The following is a 24,659-nucleotide window of genomic DNA, read 5'->3' as shown; positions in this document are numbered from 1 at the left end:
TTGTAGGGTTTGAGTACTTCCCTAAACTCCTTCTCATCTCCAAATGGGCAAAATAAATTATAAACTGTTGAGAACATTCAATCACTGGATGAGCAGTCATCTCAGAAAACTGAGCAAAGTGTCCTTTTTCAGTTCTTTGAGTAAATGGAGTTGATTCCTTATAATATTTGTGCTCTATCAACATATCTCAAAAACTTGGGTGTAAATTATCTAGGTTTAAGAAGGAGTTCATGATTAAAGACTGTCTTGAATTAATAAGACCAGTCTTTCTTTTTCTGGGGTGATGTAGTGAGATTTTTTTTCAAAGGTGGGCCTCAATCCATTCTCTTGGTTATTTGTTATCTTCTTCCCCATGGAGTTTGTGTGTGTGTGTGTGTGTGTGTGTGTGTGTGTGTGTGTGTGTGTGTGTGTGTGTGTGAAGGAATGGAAAGCTGAAAGCCACATAAAGTTAGGCAAGGAATTAAGAATTCTGAGTTTAAAACAGGGAGCATATCCTCAACTTGTCATATCTGAGTTGGTTTTTCAGTTGTGTTGCCAGGATAGCCCATGATCCTTGCAAATGTACAGTTTAATTTGGGTTCAGTGATTCCTGGGTGAGTCTGTGACATAGGACTCCCAAGGTCACGACAATGATTTAAGACACAGCATGTTAGGACACAGTTGGCTCCCTGGAAGCTTCTCAGTAACAAGGATTTTACCTGAACCCATTTTGGGGGAGGGTACCATGGAAAGTACGGCTAACCACTTCCAATGAATTAATTTCTAACATTTCCATTGAGTGGTGACTCTGAGCAGCTACCCACATCTTCCTTCCTCAGAGGCAAGAAACTCCCAAACAGAATTTCTGCGTCTAATGGCAGACAGTTGGGGTGCCGCAACCAAGCAGTCACCCTTAAAAATTAATGAGCTTAATGATGGTTTGAAGAAGTGATGGTGATGGTGGTCGGGGAGGGAGGGGCCGCAGGGATGGCAGAAGGAGGCAGGCTGGACTCGTCACAAGTGACAATATCGGGAGCCCCTGCCCTTCCTCCTCCTCCCCATCCCCCATCACACCCCCAGCGCCCCCCCAGTCGCCAGCCCTTCCATCCTCCTCTCTTCACAGGAGCCGGAGCAGATAGACAGGGCGATTATGAAGACGTCAGTTGGAGCGGAGGCAGGCGAGAGGGGCGCAGCGCTCCAGATGAGGTCCGGGGGGAGCTGAGGAGGGTCACTCATGGACGACCGTGTGTGTGTGTCTGACAGACTGTGAAATGGTGCGTTGTTGCACGGCTGCGCTGCACCTGGGCCCTTCATCTGTGATTGATTGGTTTGGTCATGTGTAATGGTCCCATCTGCTCTGTGTTGTTTTTCTTTTTTTACTTATAAACACCGTTCCCAGCGGCTGAGAGAGGATGAGCTATGTTTTGTCATCTCCACTTACACTTTAGCTCAAAAAAGTGGTCAAGTAGGTAAGCGCTAAAGTCTGTCCAAGTATCGGAGCAGCAAGTCCGGATTTCCCCGTTTGCTTGGGGAGGGGTGTGTGTGTGTGTGTGTGCGGTGTGTGTGTGTGTGTCTGTTGCATGCATGCGCATGTGTGTGCGCCCTCCTGCGCACGCGTGTGTGCCTGGAGTTTGCATACTGCCTGTTAATATCTGAATAGTTCATGAACCACGAAAGACCAAAAAATCGCAGAAATGATTTGCACAAGTCTGTGACTCTTACTGCAACGAGTTTTTTTTTTTTCCCGTTTCCTTTTTTTTTTTTTTTTTCCTGTAACGGAGCCAATACTTAATTAAAACCGCTGACATCATGGTGTTATAATTAAGCGTGGCATTAATTAAGCTGGAATAACGATTTTTTTTTATTAAGAGCTGCCTCTATTGTATAAGACTGTTACCGCTAAAACCAAAAAAAATTTAAAGCAAAAATGAATTCTCTCTAAATGAGCCCTTTTCAACTTCCCCAAAGTCCGGCCTTAGGACTGTCGTCATCAGAGCTGTGTGTGCATGTGTGTGTCTCCGTGTGTGTCTGTGTGTTGGGTGGTGTTGGGGTGGGGGTAGAGTGGAAGTGAAATTTGTTTTTTTTCACCCAAAAATGCTGATCGGCTCCTGGCATTCTGATGGCTAATTATGCATCGGAGAGCTTCGACAGCTGCATTCATCATCATAAAATGTAATAATTAATGACATTCCAACAAAGAAAAATATGCAAATGAGGACTCATTAGCATTTTCATATTCAGCTTTGATAATGCTTTTGCTGACAAGGTTGTAATTAATGAAAATTCATGTCGCAGTCAGGAGATTGGATCGGTTTCATTCCGCTCACAATTCCCAAATGCTTGCATTATGGAAAATCGGCAGCTCTGCCAACTTTTCAGGGAAGAAAAAAACACACACACACACTAAAAGCACCAGATGCAAATTAATGGTAGGGAGTCTTTAACTCTTTAAAGCACCCCCTAAATTTCCATCATAGGAAGCGTAGGATGAGTTTTAGCCTAAGAACTGGATTCTTTTTTTTTTTTTTTTGATAACAGCCATGAAAGTACTTCTTTTGGGACCCAAGTATGAGAATTTCTGGCAAACTTTTTTTTTTTAATATTAAAGATAAAATCCCCTCTACCTTTCCCTTCTTTTCTCTTTCAAGACTATTTAAATTTACATAGTAAAACATGTTAGGACAGCCAAGCCCCAGCATGCTGTGTTCTGTCCTCTGGCTGGCAAATTTACGCCATGACAGTTTATTCATCCTCTTGGTTTCTGGAGACACCTCGTCACGTATTTGTGCTTCGATCTTCTGGTGCCTCCTTCCGTGTAAGCTACCCATAAGGTAGAAAGAAAAGCAAGTATTCTATTTCTCTTTTCAGGGTAAGTTGTTTCTTGTTTGTTTGTTTTTTTTTTTTCCTTTTTTGGATGATGTGTTTCCCCCCACCTCTGTGATTTTTCTTTTTAATCTACTCCATTTGTGGTTTAATGTAAGAGTTGGGGAATGCGCCCATAATTCTCTCACTCAACACTTCTGGTTTAGTGTTGGGCCTCAGACGTAATTTTAAGAGACACTGTACAATCCAAATGGATACCCAGAAACCCCAGGACAGAGATATCGACAGGCATTCAGTACAGAGAGCTATTAATTTATAAACCCTCTGCGTGCTGCTTTGAAAATGTGTGACTGGAGGTTGGCAAATAACCATTTGGTGCCAGCCTAGTACCATGTTTTGTCAGACCAGCCTAAACTTAAACCAAAAGTTCTCTCTCACCCTTAACATTAGAAAGAAAAAACCTAGAACTCTTGACAGGATGTCAAGATTTGATCTTCCGGTTAAAAAATGATCATTGCTAAGTTGAATCTTTCTGCTGAGGCAGATGTTTATTAAAAAAAAAAAAGAAAACAAAGGTTTGTATAAGGATTAAGAGTAGAGGGGAATGAAAACGTATGCCTTTAAAAATTGTCAAATATATAAGCGCTTTGACTCTCAAATGATGTAACTCCAGGCAGTTTCTAAGATGCAGTTTCCTGTTTGTTTAAAGTTAAGTTGTAATTCCCCAACTTGCTAGCCCAGCGTAAAAAAAGAATATAAATATGCCTTGTTAGGAGAAGATAGAAACTTTGATATGCTAGGTTTTATTTTCTGGAGTGTTTCAGTGAAATGGAAAGTATCAGGAGTTATTTAATGAGAATTTTAATGTAATTTCTTTCCTATGATTTAATTAAGAGAGGCTAGATTTTTAGTCCTTATTTATCTTTTAGAGATCCAAGAAGCAGAATTTTATTGCACTCTTGCTTTTTCCAACTTTTGTTTTGTCACAGCTTGTACACGAATGTGTGTGTATACACACATGTTGTGTAAATGTGTGTGTCAGTAGCTGGAGATTATGGTGAGTGTCCTTTTTCTTTTGAAATCTATTGTGTTAAAATAAAATAGCAGGCAGAAGAAGGGTTTTTTCCTTTTAGTTTACTTCTTTTTTATGCGGGCAAACTGCCCATCCAGATGGTAGAATTTCACCTGTAAGCAATCTGAAACGATAGGTTAATTCTGACATTATATAGAGCTTTTTTATTTTCTTTTCATACAGTACAACTGAGTGCAGAGTAACTACTCAAAATGATGCTTCCTTTCCCCCCACTTTTTCTTTTAAAGTGCTTCCTGCTGTGATTGGTTCTTTTTCTCCCCCAGATCTGTATTTGGGGCTCAATTAAAATCTGTGGCTTTTGGCACTTTGTTGCTATTGTCGAACCCACATCAGATGAAATCTTTGACTACTTCTAGTATCTGTAATGGAGAAGGAAATGGCAACCCACTCCAGTGTTCTTGCCTGGAGAATCCCAGGGACGGCAGAGCCTGGTGGGCTGCTGTCTATGGGGTCGCACAGAGTGGGACACGACCGAAGCGACTTAGCAGCAGTGGCAGTAGCAGTGTCTGTAAATGAGGAAGTGATGGGAGAAGTGAAGGAACAAGTGTGGACCAGCAGGTTAGTGGTGGAGAAGCAGATCCCTTTTATTGTAGAAACTCAGCGTTCCACTGGCTTTGATAAATTCACTGTTAGGTTTCTCCTCCCACCAAATTTACAACTTCTGCCTTCCTCAGTAATGCCCAGCCTGGTGTTAGCAACCAGAATCCTGAGATTTGGTTCTGCTTTCAGTGTGGCTAGCCTCTGGTGGTTCTGTGTCTGAGCAGACTGGAGATGCTTTGAAATGATTTGTTGACCTGTTATCAAGGAATCCCATTATTTCTCAAAGCTGGTTTGGGGGGGTGTTTACGCAGTGGAGCATGAAAGGGAAAGGGAGTATTGGAGATTGTTTTCACTGATAGTAATTGTAATCGTACTGTATTTACAAGTTAGTTTTGAATGCTGTTCTTTTGTTTTCATTTCTAGAAAAATCTTTCATTTGCATAAGTAGTTTCTCGAGTTATTTATATAATAAAGAGGGCTCTAGGGACATCTTCTTCCCTGGCTTATTCCCTAGAGAGAATACTTCTGAAGGTAGCAACACTCCCCTAAAATTGTACCTGTTCAGACGTAGGACCCTAGTCACGACACTCCTGCTTTGCTCTTTGTTTCCTGTTTGCAGATGTTAATTCCTTTGGGTATTTTTTTTAAGTGATGAGATTTTCACTGTCCATGTGCAAAGCCACATTTCCTGGAGTTATTGAACTCTGAAATAGGAAACCTGTGGGAGATCGGTTTTACCCTCCCCAGAAGCTATTGCTTCAATTAAGGAGAATGACTGCCCCATGACTGAGAATTTTCAAGGAGTTGTTTCACTAAAACAGCCACAGGTATTGCAACAAAATCCACATTTGTTTGTGGCCAGTGAAGCCAGGGTTCCTGGCAGGGTTCTCATCCAGTTGCTTCTCGCATTTCCCTTGCAAACTTTCCCATTGGTTGGGGTCTGTGGAGAAATTTCAGTGGCTGGCTGGTGGAAATGTTTGGGAGAACATTTGCGTATCAAAGCAGCCTAGATATTTGCAAAAAAAAAAAAAAAAGAGAGAGAGAAAGAGAGAAAGAAATGTTTGAGGGAAAAATGAATCCACTTAGGATTAGGAAGTAAGTGCTTTAAATATTTTAAAAGCATTTGTGATTTCCAGGAGTATGTTATTCATGAGCCAAGGCCTAACCTGACTTTTAGGGGTCATGCCCAAATTCATATTTTTAAAAAGCTTGTAATATAATGACATTTTGCTTTGGGATATAGATCTGTACCTCCGTGTGGTATAAAAATTCCCCCCAAATTAAAAGGCACAAAAAAATCCAAAATTTGTCTATGATTTAGTGAACCTATAAGACAAAGGATGAAGGGAAAGAACCTCGTTCTTTTCCTCCTTTATATATTTCCCCCCATAAAAGACAACTGAATTGGCGTGGTGTGATGTGCAGTTCTGCTGGAGTCCATAGCTTTCTCTTAATGGTGATGATTTGAATATCAGGTCTTTCTCTTTTGTTTCTTGGTAAAGGATTTAATGTGGACATACTGGTGTTCAGATTATTAAAGTTTAACTCCATTACACTGATAAGTTGGAAACAGTACATATAAAACTCAGTGTAGCCAATTTTCCCATTTGTTAACAATGTAGGAGTTGAGCGTTGACAATTACTGTACTTAAAAGCCCCCTGGATCAGGTGTTATTTTACCATCTGGACATTTTAATTAGTAATAAAAATGTGGATCTGGAGACACAGAAATAGGATCTACAGTACACGCTGGCCCAGTGCACTTCATTGGTGTTGCGGTGTGTGTGGCTGCATTTTGTGTGTGTGTGTGTGCTCGTGTGTAAGTGTAGTTGTGTTTGAGTAGGTGTTCATTCCTCCTAGGAAACCCAAGCATGGAGATTCTGGTGTCTTTTTCATAGTGGTACTATCACAATACCAAAAAAATTGGCCACTTTTCTTGAATAAGAAGTAAAAATGTATAGTAAATATACTTAAATTCCTAAGTAATACTTGCCTGTATCTTTTTAACAATGGTCATACTTCCTCACGTATGGGGAAGTACACGCCAGCACACTGTGACATTAGAGGTAGGCTTAGGCAAAAGATGTGGTTCCTCCATCATGTAGCTGTGTGCCCTAAGACAAATAAAGTAACCTCTCTCAGTTTGCCTTTTTTCTCACATATGGAATGAAAATATTATGATAATAGTTATGATACTTAATTATGACGAAGCTTATAAGAGCATGAATGTGAAAGCACTTGGTAAAATAAGAGCTGTAACAATTGATTTTTAATACAGATTGCCAGCCATAACCCACATAACCATCTTCATGATTTAATAAACTGTTTCATATTAAAAATAAATGAGATACAAATATAAGTGTACCGTAACAAATAATAAATTTAGGACCACCAGATAATGTGTTTATAATTTTAAACATGAAGCAAAGTGACCCAGTTTTATAAAGTTTCTGGATATGCTCTTTGAAATAATGTTATTCTTAATTAAGGCCGAAGTGGGTACATTTGAGAGAAATAGTGACCCTCTGGAGAAATGGTGAGTGAAAATAGTTTAGGGAAATGAGTCTTAGTGTCTTCTTCAGAAAGCTGCATCCATGTTTCTCTTAATCATTATGATTTCATGTTTGCAAACCAGTGTGAATACGTAAACGATAGTCATTATTGTTTAGAAAAAACCCACCCATTACAGTTTATACACACACACAGAAACACATACAAACACACACCATATTATATGTAAATTTGCTCGAGAAGTTGTTAGCCCCAGGAAGTGAGGGTGTTGATAAAATTCCTGTTTGACACTGGACCAGATGAGTTTGGACATTTATGTAGAAAGCTTTTCCTGTTTTCATCACAGGTTCAGTTCTCTTCCTGAGAATTCTTCAGAAAGGATTTGTTTTCTTTACTGAAATGAATATTATAATGACATACTGTGGTCTAATGATGCTATTTTGGTCATTTCATTAATTTCATCTTCTTCTCCCTTAATGCATACCTTGATTATAATACAAATTATATTTACATTACATTGTTTCTAACAACAAATGTTTATTTTTATAGACAACCTGATTTTAATCAACATCTTAGAAAGCATCTAAGACTTGCCTCTGGAACATGGAGTTAGCAGAAGTAGGCCGATTTCCTTTCTCGGGCAGTGTTAGGAGGAGCTCAGTTTAGCGGAGGCAGTCTTAGTTCATTAGTCTGGTAAATATTAAGTAAACCAGAGAAGAAACCGAAACGTGCTTGTGGAGTTATGACTCTACAGCTTCTCAGATTTTTTGGACTTAAAAATGGAAACTGGTTTCCTTTAACGTTCTCTCAGATTCATGTAAATGTCCCATTTCAGTGACCAGTTTTGTTGACATCTAACTGAGTGAACAGAGTGGCTCTACATATTATTTGTCTGGAAAGTTTTGAAACGAATCTACAGGTCTTCCTCCGTGACACTTCCTGTGATGGAAATGGCCCCGTGTGCCTTTCAGAGTTCAGCACCAATGGTCAGGAGAGGAGAACAAAGTCATGGGACCCCTTTAAAAATGGTCCCAGGAATGGGATCCAGCTACACACTGGGGGGACAGCATTTAAAATTTATTAAAAAAATAAAGTAATTCAAAGTAAGGTCTGTAGCCAAACTCCTTAATTGTGATGCATTTGCTGAGTTCCCCTCTTCCATCGCCGGGCCTGCTCTGATGCCATATGGCCTACCATGGAACATTTAACTTGTCAGATATAATGGATTGTCCTGGAAGCAGATTTTTGCTTTGAGCATTCGGCTCCTTTCTTGCATTTCACTCTCAGCTCCAGGCTGCAGGATGAAGGATTGTGGTGGAAATGCAAAGAAGAGACACACAGTTGATTCCCCTTAAGAGAGTGACCTATATGCCACGAAATTTTACCCACGTAAAGAGGCATTATCCCCGTCACTGGCCTTAGCAGGCTGCATGTCAGAATCATTTAAATTTGCCTGGACTTAACAGATTGTGTAAACATTTCAGAATTGAGTGCTTAGGAATAATAAACCATCATCATTTTAACTTATGCAAAAACGGTGCAGCCATATCAGCCAAAGGATAAGTATTATTTACCATGACCTACATGTAACCTAAACCACCTGGTTGGTAGAGGGTATAAATTAAGTTCAACTCTCAATTCTACCAAGAATGCTTGAAAAAAAAAAATCAACCTAATGGCGACGTTATGTGGATTCATTGTTTTTGTTTGCTGAGTGAGGTGAGGTTGAAATGATCTTTTAGGTGGATGGACAAGTAGCAGTTAATTATCCTACTAAGCTTTCCATCTTGAAACTTAAGTGCAAACCTTCTGTTTGCTGTAATGTGCTTGAAATGAGAGATTGGGCGTCCTGATTATTTAACTTTTATTTTTAAATGTAAAAAATGCAGTATCTGATGTTGGTTTTAATTTTTTGCTTTTGTGAGGTAATTCATATTATTTTTCAGTTTGTGATACTGCTGCTGAAATCAAAAGTGCGAAAAGATTTAGGAAGAGTTTGTGACTTTAAGGAATAAACCGAGTGCTCTTTCTACATGTATACGTGTTCATACATAGCTGCGAGGTACTCTTCTGGTGTCATCTCCTGTAACTCCAAGGCTAGTATTATAATACAGAGACCCAGAATGACAACTTAAAAATAATCAAGCACAAACCAGTGGGAAAATAAGTAACTTATATGTCTCAATTTAACTATAAAATGGTACATATTTGATTGGTCTAGGGTTACAAAAATCAATAGATTTGTATATGACACATGGAATTACTCTGAAAGAAACTGTTGGCAGAGTAATTTAATATACTTACCAAAACCTATGTGTTTATGTATTAAAAATTCAATATTTAATTTACTCCTACTAATTCATGTTTTCTAGATAATTCTTCATATACACGTATAAACACTACAGTGGCCTTGAAAACTGATAAAACTTAACTTGTATACAAAGAAGAATTATGTCTTTTTAATGAACACCTTTCCATGAAGCTGTTAAGAAATGTTGATGTCAGTATTGAATAATAAAGTATATTTGTGTGTATTTCTTACTGATCCTAAACTGAGCACGTTAGTTTTAGCAATTTCATGATAGGATGATATCCCTCCTTCCTGTATTCAAATTTTGGTCGGATTTAGTCTGAGATGAGTTTGGGTGGTACCTGGCCAGAGCCAGCTCTTGTTCGGGCTTGTGCGCCCTCTGCTGGCTACTTAGATTGGCACTGACTGGTATGATGGGTTCTTAATTTCTTTTACTTTTCAAGGTTGGTTTTTTGTTGTTTTTTGTTTTGTTTTGGTATTTTTTATACAATCAGATATTTGTAGTGATTATAAAGTTGTAGGTTAATACTGAGTATGGCAGTTCATCATTAAGAAATGAAGGGATTTTGTTTGTTTGTTTGTTTGCTTGGGGTTTTGGGGCGAGTTTCCTTTTGCTAAATAGAGACTCTTGGCAGCTCAAATAACATGTGAAGTATACACCACTCTTGAGTTATTAAGTGGTTGTTTTCAGATGACCGTTAATCATTTTCCTGTTGCTTTCCTAACTCCTCCTTGCCTGATTCCGCTCAAGAAGAATTCTTGTTTACTAAGTTGGGCATGGACTTTAAAAGGATAGATCATTGAAATTTTGAAACACGACTCTTTATATATAGCTAATGCCTGGTAGAGAACCCCTTGATAGGCTTAACTGTTTTTACTTGCTTTGTGAAGGAAAATGAGTCTGTATTTACATCCTAATGTTTTATGAAGGCATTTTTGGTGTCCTTGCAGACCAAATTAAGCTGTTCTCCCTGGCAGACATTGAGAAGAATCAGAGTTCGAGTGGAACCTTTTTTGTTTTGTTTGGCTGCTTTTGGTTGTTGTTTCTAGAGTGTAGGATGCGAAAGGAGCAGGTTACTGACGCTGTCAGGTTGCAGGAGTGACATATACGAGGGCAGGTGCAGAGGGGACCTCTCACCTCTGCGCCATGACTTGGGTGGAGACTTGGTAGTAAAGACCAAAGCTCTGTGTAATGAATAGGTCTTTAAAATAGCAGCAATTATTGTTGATAAGTTTCCATCAACTTCTTTATAAAAATTAACTATGTGTAAGTGGTTTCTACATTATCTCTGAAATGCCTTGAGTCCATTACGTGATGATTTTGTGGCGAGAATTTTTTAGCTCTCTCCAATTCCTTTGTCTTTGCAAATTTCTCTAATTCATAATAAGCAAATTCCATCAAAACCCCCCAACCAGCTCCCTAGCATATGGGATGATCGGAGAACTGCAGCTAGAGATGTGGGGAAATGTCTTCTAAGTTATTTCCAGTTTTCCAGCTTTCCAATTTCAGCCGTCAGTTGCCTTAAAACTTATTATGGGTAAATTATAAAGGTGTAAGTTATTAGTTGTTTTGGTTTACTTAGCATTGTCAAATAGCTGCAGACGGCATTCTCACAAATACCCGTTTCCCGCTAAATCTGTTCTAATGGCGTATCCTGCTGTTGCCTGTTCCCACGATGAGGTTGCGTTTGGTGCTCTCTGTGCTTCTCAGCATTCCTGTTGTACCCCTGACAATGTGCATTACTGGGGTTCCTCCCTGGCATTTCATCTATCGACTCCCTTTTGTAAATAAACATTTATTTTTTAAAAAATAATTTTTATTGAAGTATAGTTGATTTATACTGTTGTGTTAGTTTCACCTGGGCAGCAAGGTAAAGCAGTTGCACAGAGACCTACATCCACCCTTTTAGATCCTGTTCCCATATAGGCCATTAAACAATTTGAGTCGAGTTCCTGAGAACAGTGTCCATCGTTAACATACCATCAGCCAACACGTGCTAGTTATACGCAGGCACCCAACAATATTTATTCCCGAATCTTATGTTTTTGGGGCCTCTTTCAGGTTCAGAGGACCATTTTTGCAAGCTTCAGAATTGAAAATTGCTGTCTGTAAACATCTGTTCCACGTGGTGGATTTTATATTCTTGCATGTTTTGCCAGGATGCGGTCACTGTTGTAACTGTGCCCCTTCTCTCTCCTTCCCCCATTCCTCCTTCTCCCTCATCATCCCTTCCTCTGCCTCTCCCCTTCCTTCCTGTGGCCCCCGCCTTCCTCTCTTGATTTAGTCATGCTCATATATTCAGTAATTGGGAGGGTTTCCTTAAACGCTATAGTGTGGGGCTCAGTGGCTTGTGTAATTTTGTGAACCATCACCTTCCTTTAACAAGGGAGCTGGGCTCTTGAGTAGTTTGATCCTATTTCCTTCCCAGCTTGTTTGTAATGGGGCCATTCTTTTAAAGTTGATCTTGAAGGGCAGCTCAGTGGTTAGCAGTCTTCCTCGTCTTTGTCTGCTCTGTGAATGCCCTGAATTGTATTTTGAATTATGGGCTATTTCACTGCAACTTTTCAGCAGTGTATATTTAGGGAATATGAACTCTGTAAGTCTTAAGACTAGAGAAATGTCATCTAATATATTATAGGTGCATCTATGCATGACACTCAGTTTCTCTTCTATTTGAGGTTAAAAATGCTACTTACATACATATATATATGTATACATATATATATACACATATATACATGTAAGTATAATACTTATTTTATTGCACGAATGTAAAGCTGTATTTAAAATTTTCGTGAACCCCCCCACCTACTTTATTTTTGTGCATTCTTGAGTTTCATATCAAATGTGTCTTGCTTCTTTTGAGAGATGATAGTGGTTGTATTCTAATTGTTAGTTGTGAGCTCAGCTTGAAAAGTGAGGCCATCCCCTACACGAGATGGTGCTCAAATGTGTGATTTCCCTGGATACACGCTATATAATGAACATAATACCACGTCTTTCTTCTGTTTTCTGTGCTGACGTGCCTAATTCAGAGTTTGGTCCTTATTATTTTGAACAGTTGATATTAGTGAAACTTCCCTGATGACTCAGATGGTAAAGAGTCTTCCTGCGATACAGGAGACCCAGGTTCAATCCCTGTGTCAGGAAGATCCCCTGGAGAAGGAAATGGCAACCCACTCCAGTATTCTTGCCTGAAAAAATCCCATGGACAGAGAAGCCTGGCAGGCTGCAGTCCTTGGGATCACAAAGAGTTGGACATGACTGAGCGACTAACACACACACAAACGTGTGAGACTCTTTTAGAACATCAGTTTACTGGGCGGTACATAATGTATCGCTAAAAGCAGATTGCAAGGGAAAATGTAACTACTGATTTTCTTAAAATTTGCTGATAAATTCCAAATAATTGAGCGGGGCAACAAAGTCTTACTTTATAGGATGTTGTCTCTGCTGCATTTGGTCAGAAATGTCATCAGTCTCCTCCAGAGGAATCAGAAGATCAGATTCTCTCCCACAGCAAGGACTCCATGCTTCCATAGAGCATGAACATGCCGAATTCATGGGTGGGAGCGTCCTTTTAGGTTAAGAAATCAAGTCAGGTTCCCTGAGTTGATCCTCGCAGTCTAAAGGTGACTTCTTCCTTAGGGCAGGAAGGGGGTACTTTCGGAGCAGCAGCCCCTGGAGCTGGCTGAAGAGGAATGTCCTTTTACCTCCAGGATACTTGTGTCTTGGGATCCTGTTGTGTTTGAGAGCTATCTACGTGGTAATGTGAGATATGTTTCTTTAAAACAACTAATCTTCATGAGTGGAGATGAACAAACTTAGAGGCCTAATACGCTGTCAGAAAAATGTTTCTCCAGCTTGCAGAATGTAACTGAAAGAGTCTTGGCGATCAACTCTTGTTGATCAACTCTTGTTTCAAAACCCAGTTAAACAGGTTAGATTAGATGGTCGTTGTTTTTTTTTTTTTTTGTTATCTCCCGGCAATGGCAACCCACTCCAGTACTCTTGCCTGGAGAATCCCAGGGACAGAGGAGCCTAGTGGGCTGCCGTCTATGGGGTCGCACAGAGTCGGACATGACTGAAGCGACTTAGCAGCAGCAGCAGCATCTGATATAACCTTAAAGGTCGAATCAGTTCACTTAAATTGGTTATTCTTACCCCTGGCCTGTTAGACTAACCAGTGAAAGTTATTGTTTTTTCTAAAAGAATAGATATTCTGGACTCTGTTCCACTGATTGCAAGTCCCCTGGGGTGGAGAACCCAGGTATCTGTTTTAAGAAAAGACCTCCGACAGTTCTCATGACTGGCAGGGGTGTCTGAGCCATAGAACTGATTTGAGGGGCTTGATTTCCTCCACCCCGATCCTGTGTCTTCTTTCCTTCTAAGATGACAACAGAAACGTTGTGTTTCTGCGTGCTTCTGATGCCATCAGTGTATATTGCAAGCTTGACCTTGTGTTTCATTTTTCTATGCAAAATGATTACATTTTGTCAAATAAAAGCAAAACTTCGGACGTATATGATGTTTCTTCAGAAGCCTCACAGAGTCCTTCATTGACTTGGTTATGCCCAGACACCGTAGACACTTAACTCCAATAAAAATATAAAATAGGGTGGGCAGAACCATTGAGATCTTATTCATATCAAGCCAGTGGTAAGTTACTCGTTAGAAGTAAGTTGAGTGATTTCAGGGTTAGCGTTAGTCCTTCAGGCCCCTAGGGGACCCTTGTACAAATTGCTGATTCAGAAAATCATTACTCTGGTGACTCAAGTGGCACTTTAGTGGCCTTAAAGAGTTATTCGACACACCTCCCCAAACAGCTAAGTTATCCCCATGATTACGTTGATTAATTGCACACTCGGTGGAATTAGTGTTATTTCAATAAAAGATTTTCCTGCATTGGGAAAAGAAAGGATAAAGCTCACATGCTTTCAGTTGATAATGTGGGCACTTCTGCTAAGTGTGAGGGAGGGGATGATCCCAACTGTTGTCCGGGGTGGGCCAAATAATCTAAGACAGTACTTTTCATTTTGCATCGAAAAGGGGATTTTTGGTGTCCCAAAGGATGGTCACTCAAAATGTGACCCGTTCTAACATTTTCATTCATCAGAGGACTGGAGAATGCTGCTTCTACCTGCTACAAATTGAGGAGAGGGCTGGGCTACATAGTGAGAAAAAGGCAAGTGGAATCATCTTTGTTACCACAATAGCTATGGGTAATAAAGGTGGCATGTTGTAAAAACAGATTTTGGTACAGGAATTGGTTATTTAGGTTCTAGCTTTGTCTCAATATCTGTACAACCTCTTTTATTTGTTAGAAGTTGGTTTCCCCACCCCCCTTTTTTTTTTTTGGCCATGGGGCTTGTGAGAGCTTAGTTCCCCAACCAGAGAATGAACCAGCGCCCTTGGCAGTGAAAGCACAGAGTTCTAACCACTGGATCGCCAGGAAATTCCCTACCTTTTCTGAATTTTAGCGACTTCTGCTATAAACATAGGGCTTCCCACTTGCGTCAGTGGTAAAGGATCTACCTGCCAATGCAGGAGACAGAGATGTGGGTTTGATCCCTGGCTCAGGAAGGTCCCCTGGAGGATGAAATAGCAACCCCCTCCTGTATTTTTGCCTGGGAAATCCCATGGACAGAGGAGCCTGGCGGACTGCAGTCCATGGGGCCGCAGATAGTTGAGCTCGACTGAGCCGCACGGATGTGCTGTAAACAGGGGGTGAAATGGCCATCTCAGGAACTCGTGGGGTCTTGTTGTCTTTGCTTCACATGCTATATAATGCTTTACAAATGTGAGGGCTTCAAGGAGAATTGAATGTAGGTTCTCAACCATGTTTAGAATCCCCCCAAAGGAAGAGTTTTGGTGGTACCTCAAGATCCTCTTAAGTATATCTGGAATTTTGGTACACCCACTGTTTTGAAGGCACTGTCTAGACGAGATGAGGTGAATCAATGACAGAAAGCAGCTAAAAACTCATAATTTTCCAAGGTCAGAGCTCTAGTTACTACCGAGTGTTCTATTTTGATGATTTAAGAACATCAGTTAAAGGAAGGACTGGAGTTAGTCTTTCCTGGCAAAATGATTTGGTCCCCGTGTCTCATCATTCTTTGCTGCAAACTATGTGCCTCGTCACTTTTCCTCTGAGTTTTCTTTCTGTTCTCAATTTAGGATGAAGTGGAGGAAGAGAATTTTCTAGACTGTGGAATGACTGTTTTATCTGCTGAAATTGAGTTGTAACTCTTTTAGCATGAAATTTATTAAATTTGGATTTTAAAAGTATAGTAGGATTCTGCAGGAAAGAACCAATGGTCTTCTCTGTATTTTAGAAATAAGGAAAATAATGTCAGTTTCTGGTTTCTTGTAAACCCAGACTGTCACCTCCAAGCTTGGATCAGGGAAAATTAAGATTGACTGGCTAGTCAGAACCACAAAGGTGTATATTCGTGGAAACATCACAACAAAACACAAGTATTTTTAGGTCAATTAAAATAAAATTCAAATTTTAACCTTATTTATTTGATAGAAAATTGCAAATACAGTAACCCAGGGCATTCTTTTAAATGTGAAGTTTCTAAAGAGTGGTTTCTCAGATTCCTCAGGATTTGTGTCAGTAGGCAAAAAGACAAGGGCAGGTATGTGTATTCAAATGGATTTAGGAAAGATTGCATGTCAAAATGGTAATAGTTTGGATGTATTGGATTAAATAAAATGTTTGATTAAAATTTAAAAGTGAAGTTAAAAAAGATATTAACTGAAATTAAGTGTCTTCATTACAGGATTTTTTTCAGAGGATTTCACATGCTAAGATCCAGTGTAAATTCCTGGGGGTCAAGAGAGATATATAGGCAGCTTGTAACATTTCCTGGGCTTTTTAATTTGCCTCCTTTTTGTTTCTCGGAGCCTGTTGTGGGGCTGTTACTCCACAGAAGACACTAGAGTGCTGTCTTGTCTTCTCCTAAACTGTGACTGCGTTTTTACTTTCACTCTTCTTTTCTTCATTGGTTTGAACTCATGTTCTTCACAAGTGTCGTGTGTCAAGACGTGGTTTGCGGCCACGTTTTTGTCAGTTAGCTGCTTCCAGCCGTTGTGGAGATGGTTGCAGATTTTTTCATGAAGTCACAGGTTCTGGTGTACATTATTTGCACAGCTATTAAGTACCTAGAGACCTTTTAGGAATAAAACACCATGTAAATGTAAATTATCACCACCTCTAAGACACTTTCATTAATTTCATATCAAATTCATGAGTGTTTTGAGCTCTGGGATTTGAGTCTTCAGAATTGGGCTTCTCATGTGTTTGTAGTTTTTTTTTTTTCTTTTTTCTGCCCGAGTTTAAATTCCGGCAGCGCAGAATAGTACGAAGAGTCCAGCCTTGGGAATCCAGCTGCCAGGGTTTGAATCCTGCATCTAACAGGTGCTGCCTTTGTGAGCTTGGGCAGTTTTCCGTTCCTCAATTTTCTCATCTGTAAAGTGGTGTTTATATTATGTGCCTCACAGGGTTGGTTCTTGTGTAAATTGAATGAATGTCTATATAACCTCTTTGTGTAGTGGGGATATGTGACAAGAACTCGGGAATCATGTGGACAAGAGAGAGAAAGGTAGGCATGGGAAAGATGAGAGAACTGTAAATTATAAATAACCTCATGTATATTTTTGGAACCACTCTTCCGATTATTGTTTAATGAAATACTCTTTTCAGTATGCCTCCCACCCCCAGATGATAGGGTAACCAAGGATGGCCTGAGGGCAGGGACAGAGATTTAATCCAACTCAAACAGGGTTGTGATGAGCTCCTTAGTCTGGTGACAGAGAACAAAGGGCTGGTTCTTCAGTTCCCAGAATGAGGATTAGCAATGGAATAACCTTGCTGGGTATTGTCCTACAACATCAGGTCACTTTTTTTTGTTTTTGTTTTTTTAAATCAAGGCTTTTCACAGGAGGATGTTTTCCAGTGTATAGGGCATCTTGTTTGGTTGTTGGTGAAATACTTACCATTTATATGTAATATTAAAAGTGGCCTTGTACGAATGAAAAGCTAGAAACCCAAACACAACCTATTGTTATCCTATGGGTCAACCACCCGTGGGCTCATCTGTGTCTCGGCTTATCTCCAAAAATCATATTATGGATAAGTTGTTCTTGCCTGTCTCTCACTCCCTCCAAATGGATTAGAACTGTTTAGGTGTAGCAATCTGCCAGCGGGGATACTTCTTAGATGTGTCCTTGTGAATTAATGAATTTATGATACCAGTTTTTTCCTTCATGTAACACTTTCATTCTCAGTCATTTCCTATGGCATTCCCTTGCAATGGGATACCATGAATAGATTGTAAGGCAAATTAGGAGTCAAATGGAAAATTATGTAAGAATATAAAAGTATTAGATTTTGAATTATAGATATTTGTTCATCATAACTCCCCCCCACCCCCACATTAAATTTTTTTCTTTATCCTTCATGAGGCAGCAAGATAAAGAACAGTTGAATAAATCAGCAAAAGGATTGGTCTTTAAAAATAAATGGGAACAGCTTATATTTTCTGCATAGCTTTGAGTTTTTCAAGGGCAACAGAAAAAGCAAGTGACTCCTTTATTGATTGCCCATTGGTGTCATTTTTAATAATCAAATTTAAATATAGGTTTTTAACAGCTGATGGGTTCAATTTGGACAAAACACGTGTTGACTTTCCGGATTGTTTGCTCACTGTAGATGCCGACTTGTTCTAGAGAAGGGGCTGCGAGTTGAGCTCCTTTGTCTTTAGAAGGATTGATTGACGGATGTTGGGTCTGCTCATTTACAGCGTTTTTCTTGCTTAATTTAAAAAATTGTGACATAGCATTACATGTTCCTTGTATACATCATTTTTGCAGAAGAAAGTTGTTTAGCCAATATGTCGACTTCGTTTATGAAATCCTCTCTTGTAGCTTTCATTCAGCCTTCAGTGTAGCCTATTAGGTCATATTATTTGTTTCATGCACGGCAAATCGTCACCAGCAGCAAAATTTAACATTTGGTCCTTTTAGGTATAAAAATGAATCAAATGCTTGACAAGATTTGTTTCTGGTGTATATTTCAGAGTCCCCCCCGACCACCCCCTTGGTGGGCAGACGACAAATGTTACTAACGGGTACTTTTAGTTTTTAAAATATGGACAACAGTACTCCATGCAGTAAAAGACTTGAGCGATTAATGCTGCCCTTATGCCTCTTTTGAGTACTTTTAGCCATGGGGCTTGGCACTGCCACCCTTGTCTTGGTGCCAAAAAATATCCGCAGCGGCTGTCGCATTCTAGTACTGGAGGGTTGTCTCGAAAATTCCGCAGTGAACGCGCCGGGTTTGTTCATCACTGCTATCTCTTTTAAATATTGGAAAAATAGAATCTTGAGCTCTTTCAAAGCTCCGTTGTGATCGTGGGGATGAGGGGGGAGGTCGGTGGCGAAGAATGGAGGAAAGAAGCTGTCCGCGCCAGCCACTGGGTATAAGTGACAAAAATCCATGGCTGGCATAGAGTAAACACACATATTTAGGAGCTTTTGTGGTCACGAGCACAGATAGTTACTTAAGGATCCTACTCAAACATGTTATCAGTGTTCTTGAGAATTTTATTATCTGAAACAAATGTTCCTGAGCATTTTAAGCAGAAGACTGACATCAAGATCATAGCTAATTTTTAGTGGACAGTTTATACAAAAGATGTGTATATTTTTTTCTCCCTGGAAGTGAGGTGCCATTGTAAAATGGCTGCTTTTTGTCATTAGGAAATTAGTAGAGTAGATAAGATAGGCTTGAGAAGGTACTTGGGTTTACCCACAGTCCATGTCCCTGATTGTTTTGCTCCCAAACAGGGATTTGAGCTCTAAGGACAGATTTATAGTTGATTTTGGGAACAAAAAGATGTAATAAAGGTTTACACTGTCAGAATGACATGTGTTTGCTCAGGATCTCTGGAGCGATCTATTTGATGGTAAAAGTGGATGTCACAGATGAAATCTTTACAAGGAATATAATCCTAAAAAAAGGGGGGGGAAAGAAGTGCACCTCCCAGCCTCCTGCTGGCTGCGCTGCCTCTTCGGTACCTCACAGACTTCGACAGGGTCCTGGACGGGTGCCCACTGATGTCATGGAAACACTCGAATTACTGAGAATGATTCATGTCTATGCTGGTCTCTTGTCCTCCCCCACACAGACAGGAGTAGATTTTTAACCCTGACAACTTGTAATTTGCAGTGGGTTTATTTTTGTATCTGGATAAATATTTTTTAACAAGCAAAATTAAGATTAAGCAGTCTGTATCTGATATGATAGTAAAGAATGTTGGGTCCGTGTAGCCAAGAGCACTTTGGGGACTCTGCGCCGCCTGCATCCCTGCTCGGCTCTTCCCCTCCTCTGCTCTCTGCCCACCCCTGTGCTTTCCAGTCCGCTCTCCTCCCTTCATTTTCCTCTTTTCCTCTCTCTTCTCTCCCCTGTTTATTTATTCACATTCTCTTTCTCTCTCACATCCCTACTATTTGCATGGACCCCCTCTCTACCTTTAAAAGAATGAAAGAAATGGACCTAACTTTATATATGTGTGTGTATGTGTGTGTGTGTGTGTGTGTGTATGTATATATATATATATATATATATATATATATATATGTATGTATATATATATATATGAATTGAGACAAGTTCTGGTAGGCAAATTCATCTCTCCAGGTCTATATGCAGGAGTCAGGTTGGGAAATAATGCCAGGTGGTGAAATTCTGTAGGAGATAGCTTCAGTAACTCCTTCTAGAGAAAGAAATAGATCGCCTTTTTTCCTTCCCATTTCTGGAAGTCACCAGAACAGGACACTAGATACTCAGTTTCCTCGGAAGTCAGAGTAAATTCTTCCTTATCTGTGTCTCTTTCTGTCTCTCTGCTTGTCTGCATGTCTACCTACCTCTCTACTTGTCTTTCTAGTTGCTAAACAAGTGGATATTGTGTCAATGTCCTGGCTGTATTAAAGCTTTGTAGATGTGAGAGCTTAAGGAAGGACAGACATCATTTGATAACTCATAAAGATCGAGTTGGTATTTTTTCTGTTAGTAATATGTATAAAGAGAAGTTAAACACTATAAGGAGCTTCCATCTGACACAGAAGAATAAATGGGTCTTTATGACCATTTATACTTCTAAAACGGGCAAATGAATCTCTTCTTCAATGTAAAATCCTCATACAGTGAAAGTTATTCTCTTAGACCTCCCAGGATTGAATATGTGAGTTGGTGTCCTGTTTCATTGGACTGAAACTGATATGGTCATTGATTTTCTGCTTTGTTACTGAATACCGTGCCAGAAGTTGGGTGGCAGGAGTGTGTCCCCAAGTTTGAGATACTGATGGGGAAGAGGGTTGATGTTAAGACTCAGGTTTGACTTCCTTCAAAAATCATCTTCTGTTTTATGTCTATAGTGACTCACATACAAGGTGAGCTTTTGACTAGTTTTAAGATTTATCAAAGGCAAATTCCTTGTGTGGTGTCAGAAAGGCATGCCCTCATAGCATTGTGATTGAACTCAAAGATTACAGTTGAACACTGCTGCTTGTAATGTTTATGTTAACTTGAGTCAAGGGGGAAAAACTTGGGTGTTGTGAACTCCGAAGGATCCATCCAGCCTCTCAAAATACTAGTTTTGAATTTTCCCATTGGAAGAAAGAATAGTATAGTCCTGGGTAAAGAGGACAATGTACCTTAAGCTCTAGTCTGAAGGGAAGAACACATCCTTCTGTCTTGGATAGGGTGGGGTTTGTGTTGTGGGTGGGACGAGCCCTTTTTATTGTCCTACTGTGGACTGTTCTCTGTAACAATTCTTTATGTGTCGCTAGGTATGTTCTACTGGTTGGATCTCTTGTAAGGTGTTTTCATTGTTTTCCTCCTGACAGTTAAGGCTCAACATACTTTTTAAAAGAAACAAATGAGCTGCCTTGATTTTTACCCTTAGATATGGCTCTGTACATCTCTGTAGAGGAGTCTACAGATAAAAAACCAGAGTGTTAGAATCAGAACAAGACACTGATGTTCCGTTATCCCGTATTCTGCCGCGTCTACTGGTAGAACCTGAAGTTGGCCTCAGAGTGGGCAGTTTTTCAACAGTCCTCTTTCCCAAATGTAAATTCCATCATCATCTTGATCATGATGGTCTTTACTCCTGGGAAAGGGAGTTTAAATAAGAGAGAGAGAGAGAGAGAGAAAGAGAGAGGGGAAGAGAGACCCAGAATTGTGAATAGTTTCTTTGCTTTATTCACCATCTGGAGAGTCCTGATTGATTAGCTTTGGCCTCACCATTAAGTGTCAATGTAATCAATGGGAATGACTAGGCTAGGGTCATTACATAGATAATGTGCCTGCTGTGTAAATAAAAATGAAATTGTTTAAATTTTGTGAGCGAGAAAGAAAGTGAAAATAAGGAATGACAATTTGTTTGTTAGAGAAAGTGGAGGCCATTGGAATGACAGTTTTTGGAAGTGTGGAGCAGTTTGGCTAAGAATAGGAATGAAGGATATTTTTTTTCCAGTTTAGCATAGCCAGCGTGGGGAAGTGTTATTCTCTGCCTTGCTTGCATACATTGCCAGTAGTGCCTACTTTTCGTATGTAAACATCGGGGAAGAGAAGTGGATGTCTGTTACCTGAAGGAGATTTTTTTGTTTTTAAGGAAAAACACAATTTACACTTTTTTGTTGTTGTTGTTTCTCTTGGCAGGTAAAACAGAAAGGGGCTCCTACTCATCTTATGGGAGAGAATCGAATTTACAGGGTTGCCACCAGGTAAGTGAGAGTCTCTCTTTGGGGAAGGGTTGAGAGAATGAGCCTGGTGAATCAGTGTGTTTTGTAAATTAGGTGATGCATTTGAGGCTGGGGCACTGAGGCACCGAAAATCTTCTGATGCCTGACTCTCTTACAAAGTAATGAAATAACACCGAGCGCGGAAGTCATAAACACCTCATCGTATCAGCACTGTATTCACTGGCTTGTTGTTATTTTTTTTCATCCATCAGCCGGTACCAGTGGCACTGTTTGCAAACCAGCGATGTCGGGGAAAGTGGTTCTATCAAAAGAGTTTATTTGCAATTAAGAACTTGAGAATTTCTTACACTGGAAATGCTTCGTGCAGCATGTGTCAGATCCTAGGTTTTGGGTGGCTACTGCCCTAAATTATAGTTTTCATAGGGGCTGTAGGATGTTGTGTGAACACAGGGTTGTATTGAGGGATAAAAATGTCTGTGAAAATATGATTTGTTGTCCCTTTTTGTTTCTGAATTGTTTTTGGCTGAAAGTCAAGGCCAGCAGGCTAACAGCAAAGCCGTCTCAAGGGAGGCATGCGTGAGCTAGAAAAATAAGAGTACTTTAATTAAATAATAAAATGCCAGTGTCATGCAAAGGTATAGCGTGTGTGTGTCTCTGGGCTTTGTGCATTTGCATGCGTTCAACTCTCCAGAGAAAGCCCAGTTCTAAAAATACTATCCATAGCCAAAAGTGTAAGCTTTGTTTCAAGACAATTGAGTTTTTATAGATGCTTTCTTTTTAATTTCAGTATCGGTACTAATCACGTTTCATATCTTTCTCTTTTTTTTCTTGAAAGATTTAGACTTTCTTTTTCTAAGGGCATTGCTTTCTTACTTTGGAAAACTCTTGATAGAATTTAATGGTTCTCTTTCAGATTCAAAGCTTTCTAGCGTTACGTTATTCATCCAAACAGAAATGTAGTTCTTTTTGTGCTGGGAGGGGAATGCTTGTTCTCCTGCACCCTCTCACCCTCCCGTTTTCTTTAATGATGGGGGAAGAAAAAATTCCATTTTGCCTTTTTTTTTTTTTTTTAAAACAACCTGTTTCATGGATCCTGGAAAATGTAAGCAGACAGTTTTAGTCATTAAATAGAGCCTGCTTGAGGAGGTGGCCTTTAGGTATCCATCATAGGTTCCGAAAGGTGGAATTCTGGTGGAGTCCTGTGTGGTGTTTTGTTTTTTTTTTTTTCCTTCTGGAGAGATTTGCATTTTTAAAGTTTACTTCTCTGGCCCAGCCACCCGTTCAGTCATACTCGGCATCTGAGAGGTTTGCTGTGATGAGGTGAACGGTGCTGGTTTAAGACCTCCCTGCTGCACACGCTGCAGAGTACAGTTGACGGCAGTTTGTTTGGAAAGAATTCTGCAGGAAAGAAATTTACAGCCATTCCAGCGCGACGGAAACATCTTTGGAATGTGAGTGCAAATGTGCCGGGGTAGATAGCTCGGGCAGAGAGCCTCGAAGCGCCGAGTCTCTGGTGTAAAGCTCTCAATTCCTGCAGAAGAGCCTGTTCCTGTGTATCTGGTTTCTGAGGGTCAAAGCAGAGGTCGTTTGAGTTTTGGGGCGAAGAAAGTTGACAACATCCTTCCTTTTCGCAGATGGTCATGGCAGAGGTCTCTGTTTTCGCCCGGCCTCTTTTTCTGGTCAACGAGAGAATAGACTTCCTCGCCCCTGTATCCTTTCTTCCTAATAGGAATTGGCGTGATTCCTCCCAGACACAAAGATTTCCTCTGCTGAGTAAGCGCGAGGCCCCTTAACTTGTGAAAGCGTCACTCAGTCCGCGTGAGTCTGTCAGTGTGTGTGTGCCGGGACACAGACCCTCCCTCGGTTTGTGGGCAATACTGCCCTCGGGTGCAACTGAAGTTCGTTTTTTTGGGCAAACGCAAGGTGAGAAGTGGAAAGGGGCAGAGGGTGGATCAGAGGTGGACAGACTGGTGTGTGATGGCTGAATGTCTGGCCTGGGGAATGCCTCCTTCTGAGATGTTCGTGTCCAGGAGAATCCTGTTGTATATAGGAGCGCGGCTGCATCCGCTTTTCCTAAAAAAAGTCTTCATAATCTAGCCATGGAATGTGGAGATTTCTTTCATTCTGATTTCTGCTTCCTCGTTGTGAGTCTCGCAAGGACCGACTCTCTCTGCTCAGCTTGAGCTCAGCAGTGGCCATAAACGGTGGTGATCACTTAAGGAGAAAGCAAAGAGCACAATTTTGGAAATTCCCCAGTTGAGGAAATCGGGGTTGGAAAGGGAGAGGGGGGCATATTTATGAATTTCTGCTTTCGGTGAAATTTGAGAATAGAACAGACCCTAGTGTGTCTTCCGGTGAAAATGAGTTTCTCTTGAGCCGAATTGCTTTTTGAATTCCTGTTCTCCAACACCAGCTATGCAAACCCCAAAGAAAGGCAGACTCTCCGTGTGTTGGGCTTCAAGTCTAAATAGCAGATCACAGCTGAAACGATTCCCCACTGTGTGGCAAGGTGAGTGACTCGTGGAGAGGAGCTTGTTGTTTTCTCCTGCTTACTGCCTTAGAGAGGTGCTGGATGGAAATCCTTTAACTGATATGCCCCGAGGAGCTCCCCAAACTGCTCTGTCGTG

General features: G+C 40.3%; 1 protein-coding gene across 43 annotated transcripts in view; it reads left to right on the top strand.

Moving 5' to 3' along the window:
* Positions 1-24,659, top strand: part of TCF4 (transcription factor 4) — a 384,383-nt gene that overhangs the window by 169,722 nt on the left and 190,002 nt on the right. For 37 of the 43 annotated variants that reach the window (XM_060405546.1, XM_042239272.1, XM_015103772.4 and 34 more), the window contains one exon: positions 21,989-22,053. In XM_060405546.1, the coding sequence (XP_060261529.1) occupies positions 21,989-22,053 (65 nt within the window). Of the gene's footprint in view, positions 1-21,988; positions 22,054-23,315; positions 23,484-23,839; positions 23,956-24,659 lie in introns of those variants that run through there. The other 6 variants (XM_060405550.1, XM_015103777.4, XM_060405551.1 and 3 more) reach the window with 2 other exon arrangements.

Source organism: Ovis aries, chromosome 23, assembly GCF_016772045.2.
Source record: "Ovis aries strain OAR_USU_Benz2616 breed Rambouillet chromosome 23, ARS-UI_Ramb_v3.0, whole genome shotgun sequence".
Lineage (NCBI taxonomy): Eukaryota > Metazoa > Chordata > Mammalia > Artiodactyla > Bovidae > Ovis > Ovis aries.
The sequence above is the reverse complement of the archived record's forward strand: the minus strand, read 5'-3'. Positions and strand labels throughout refer to the sequence as shown.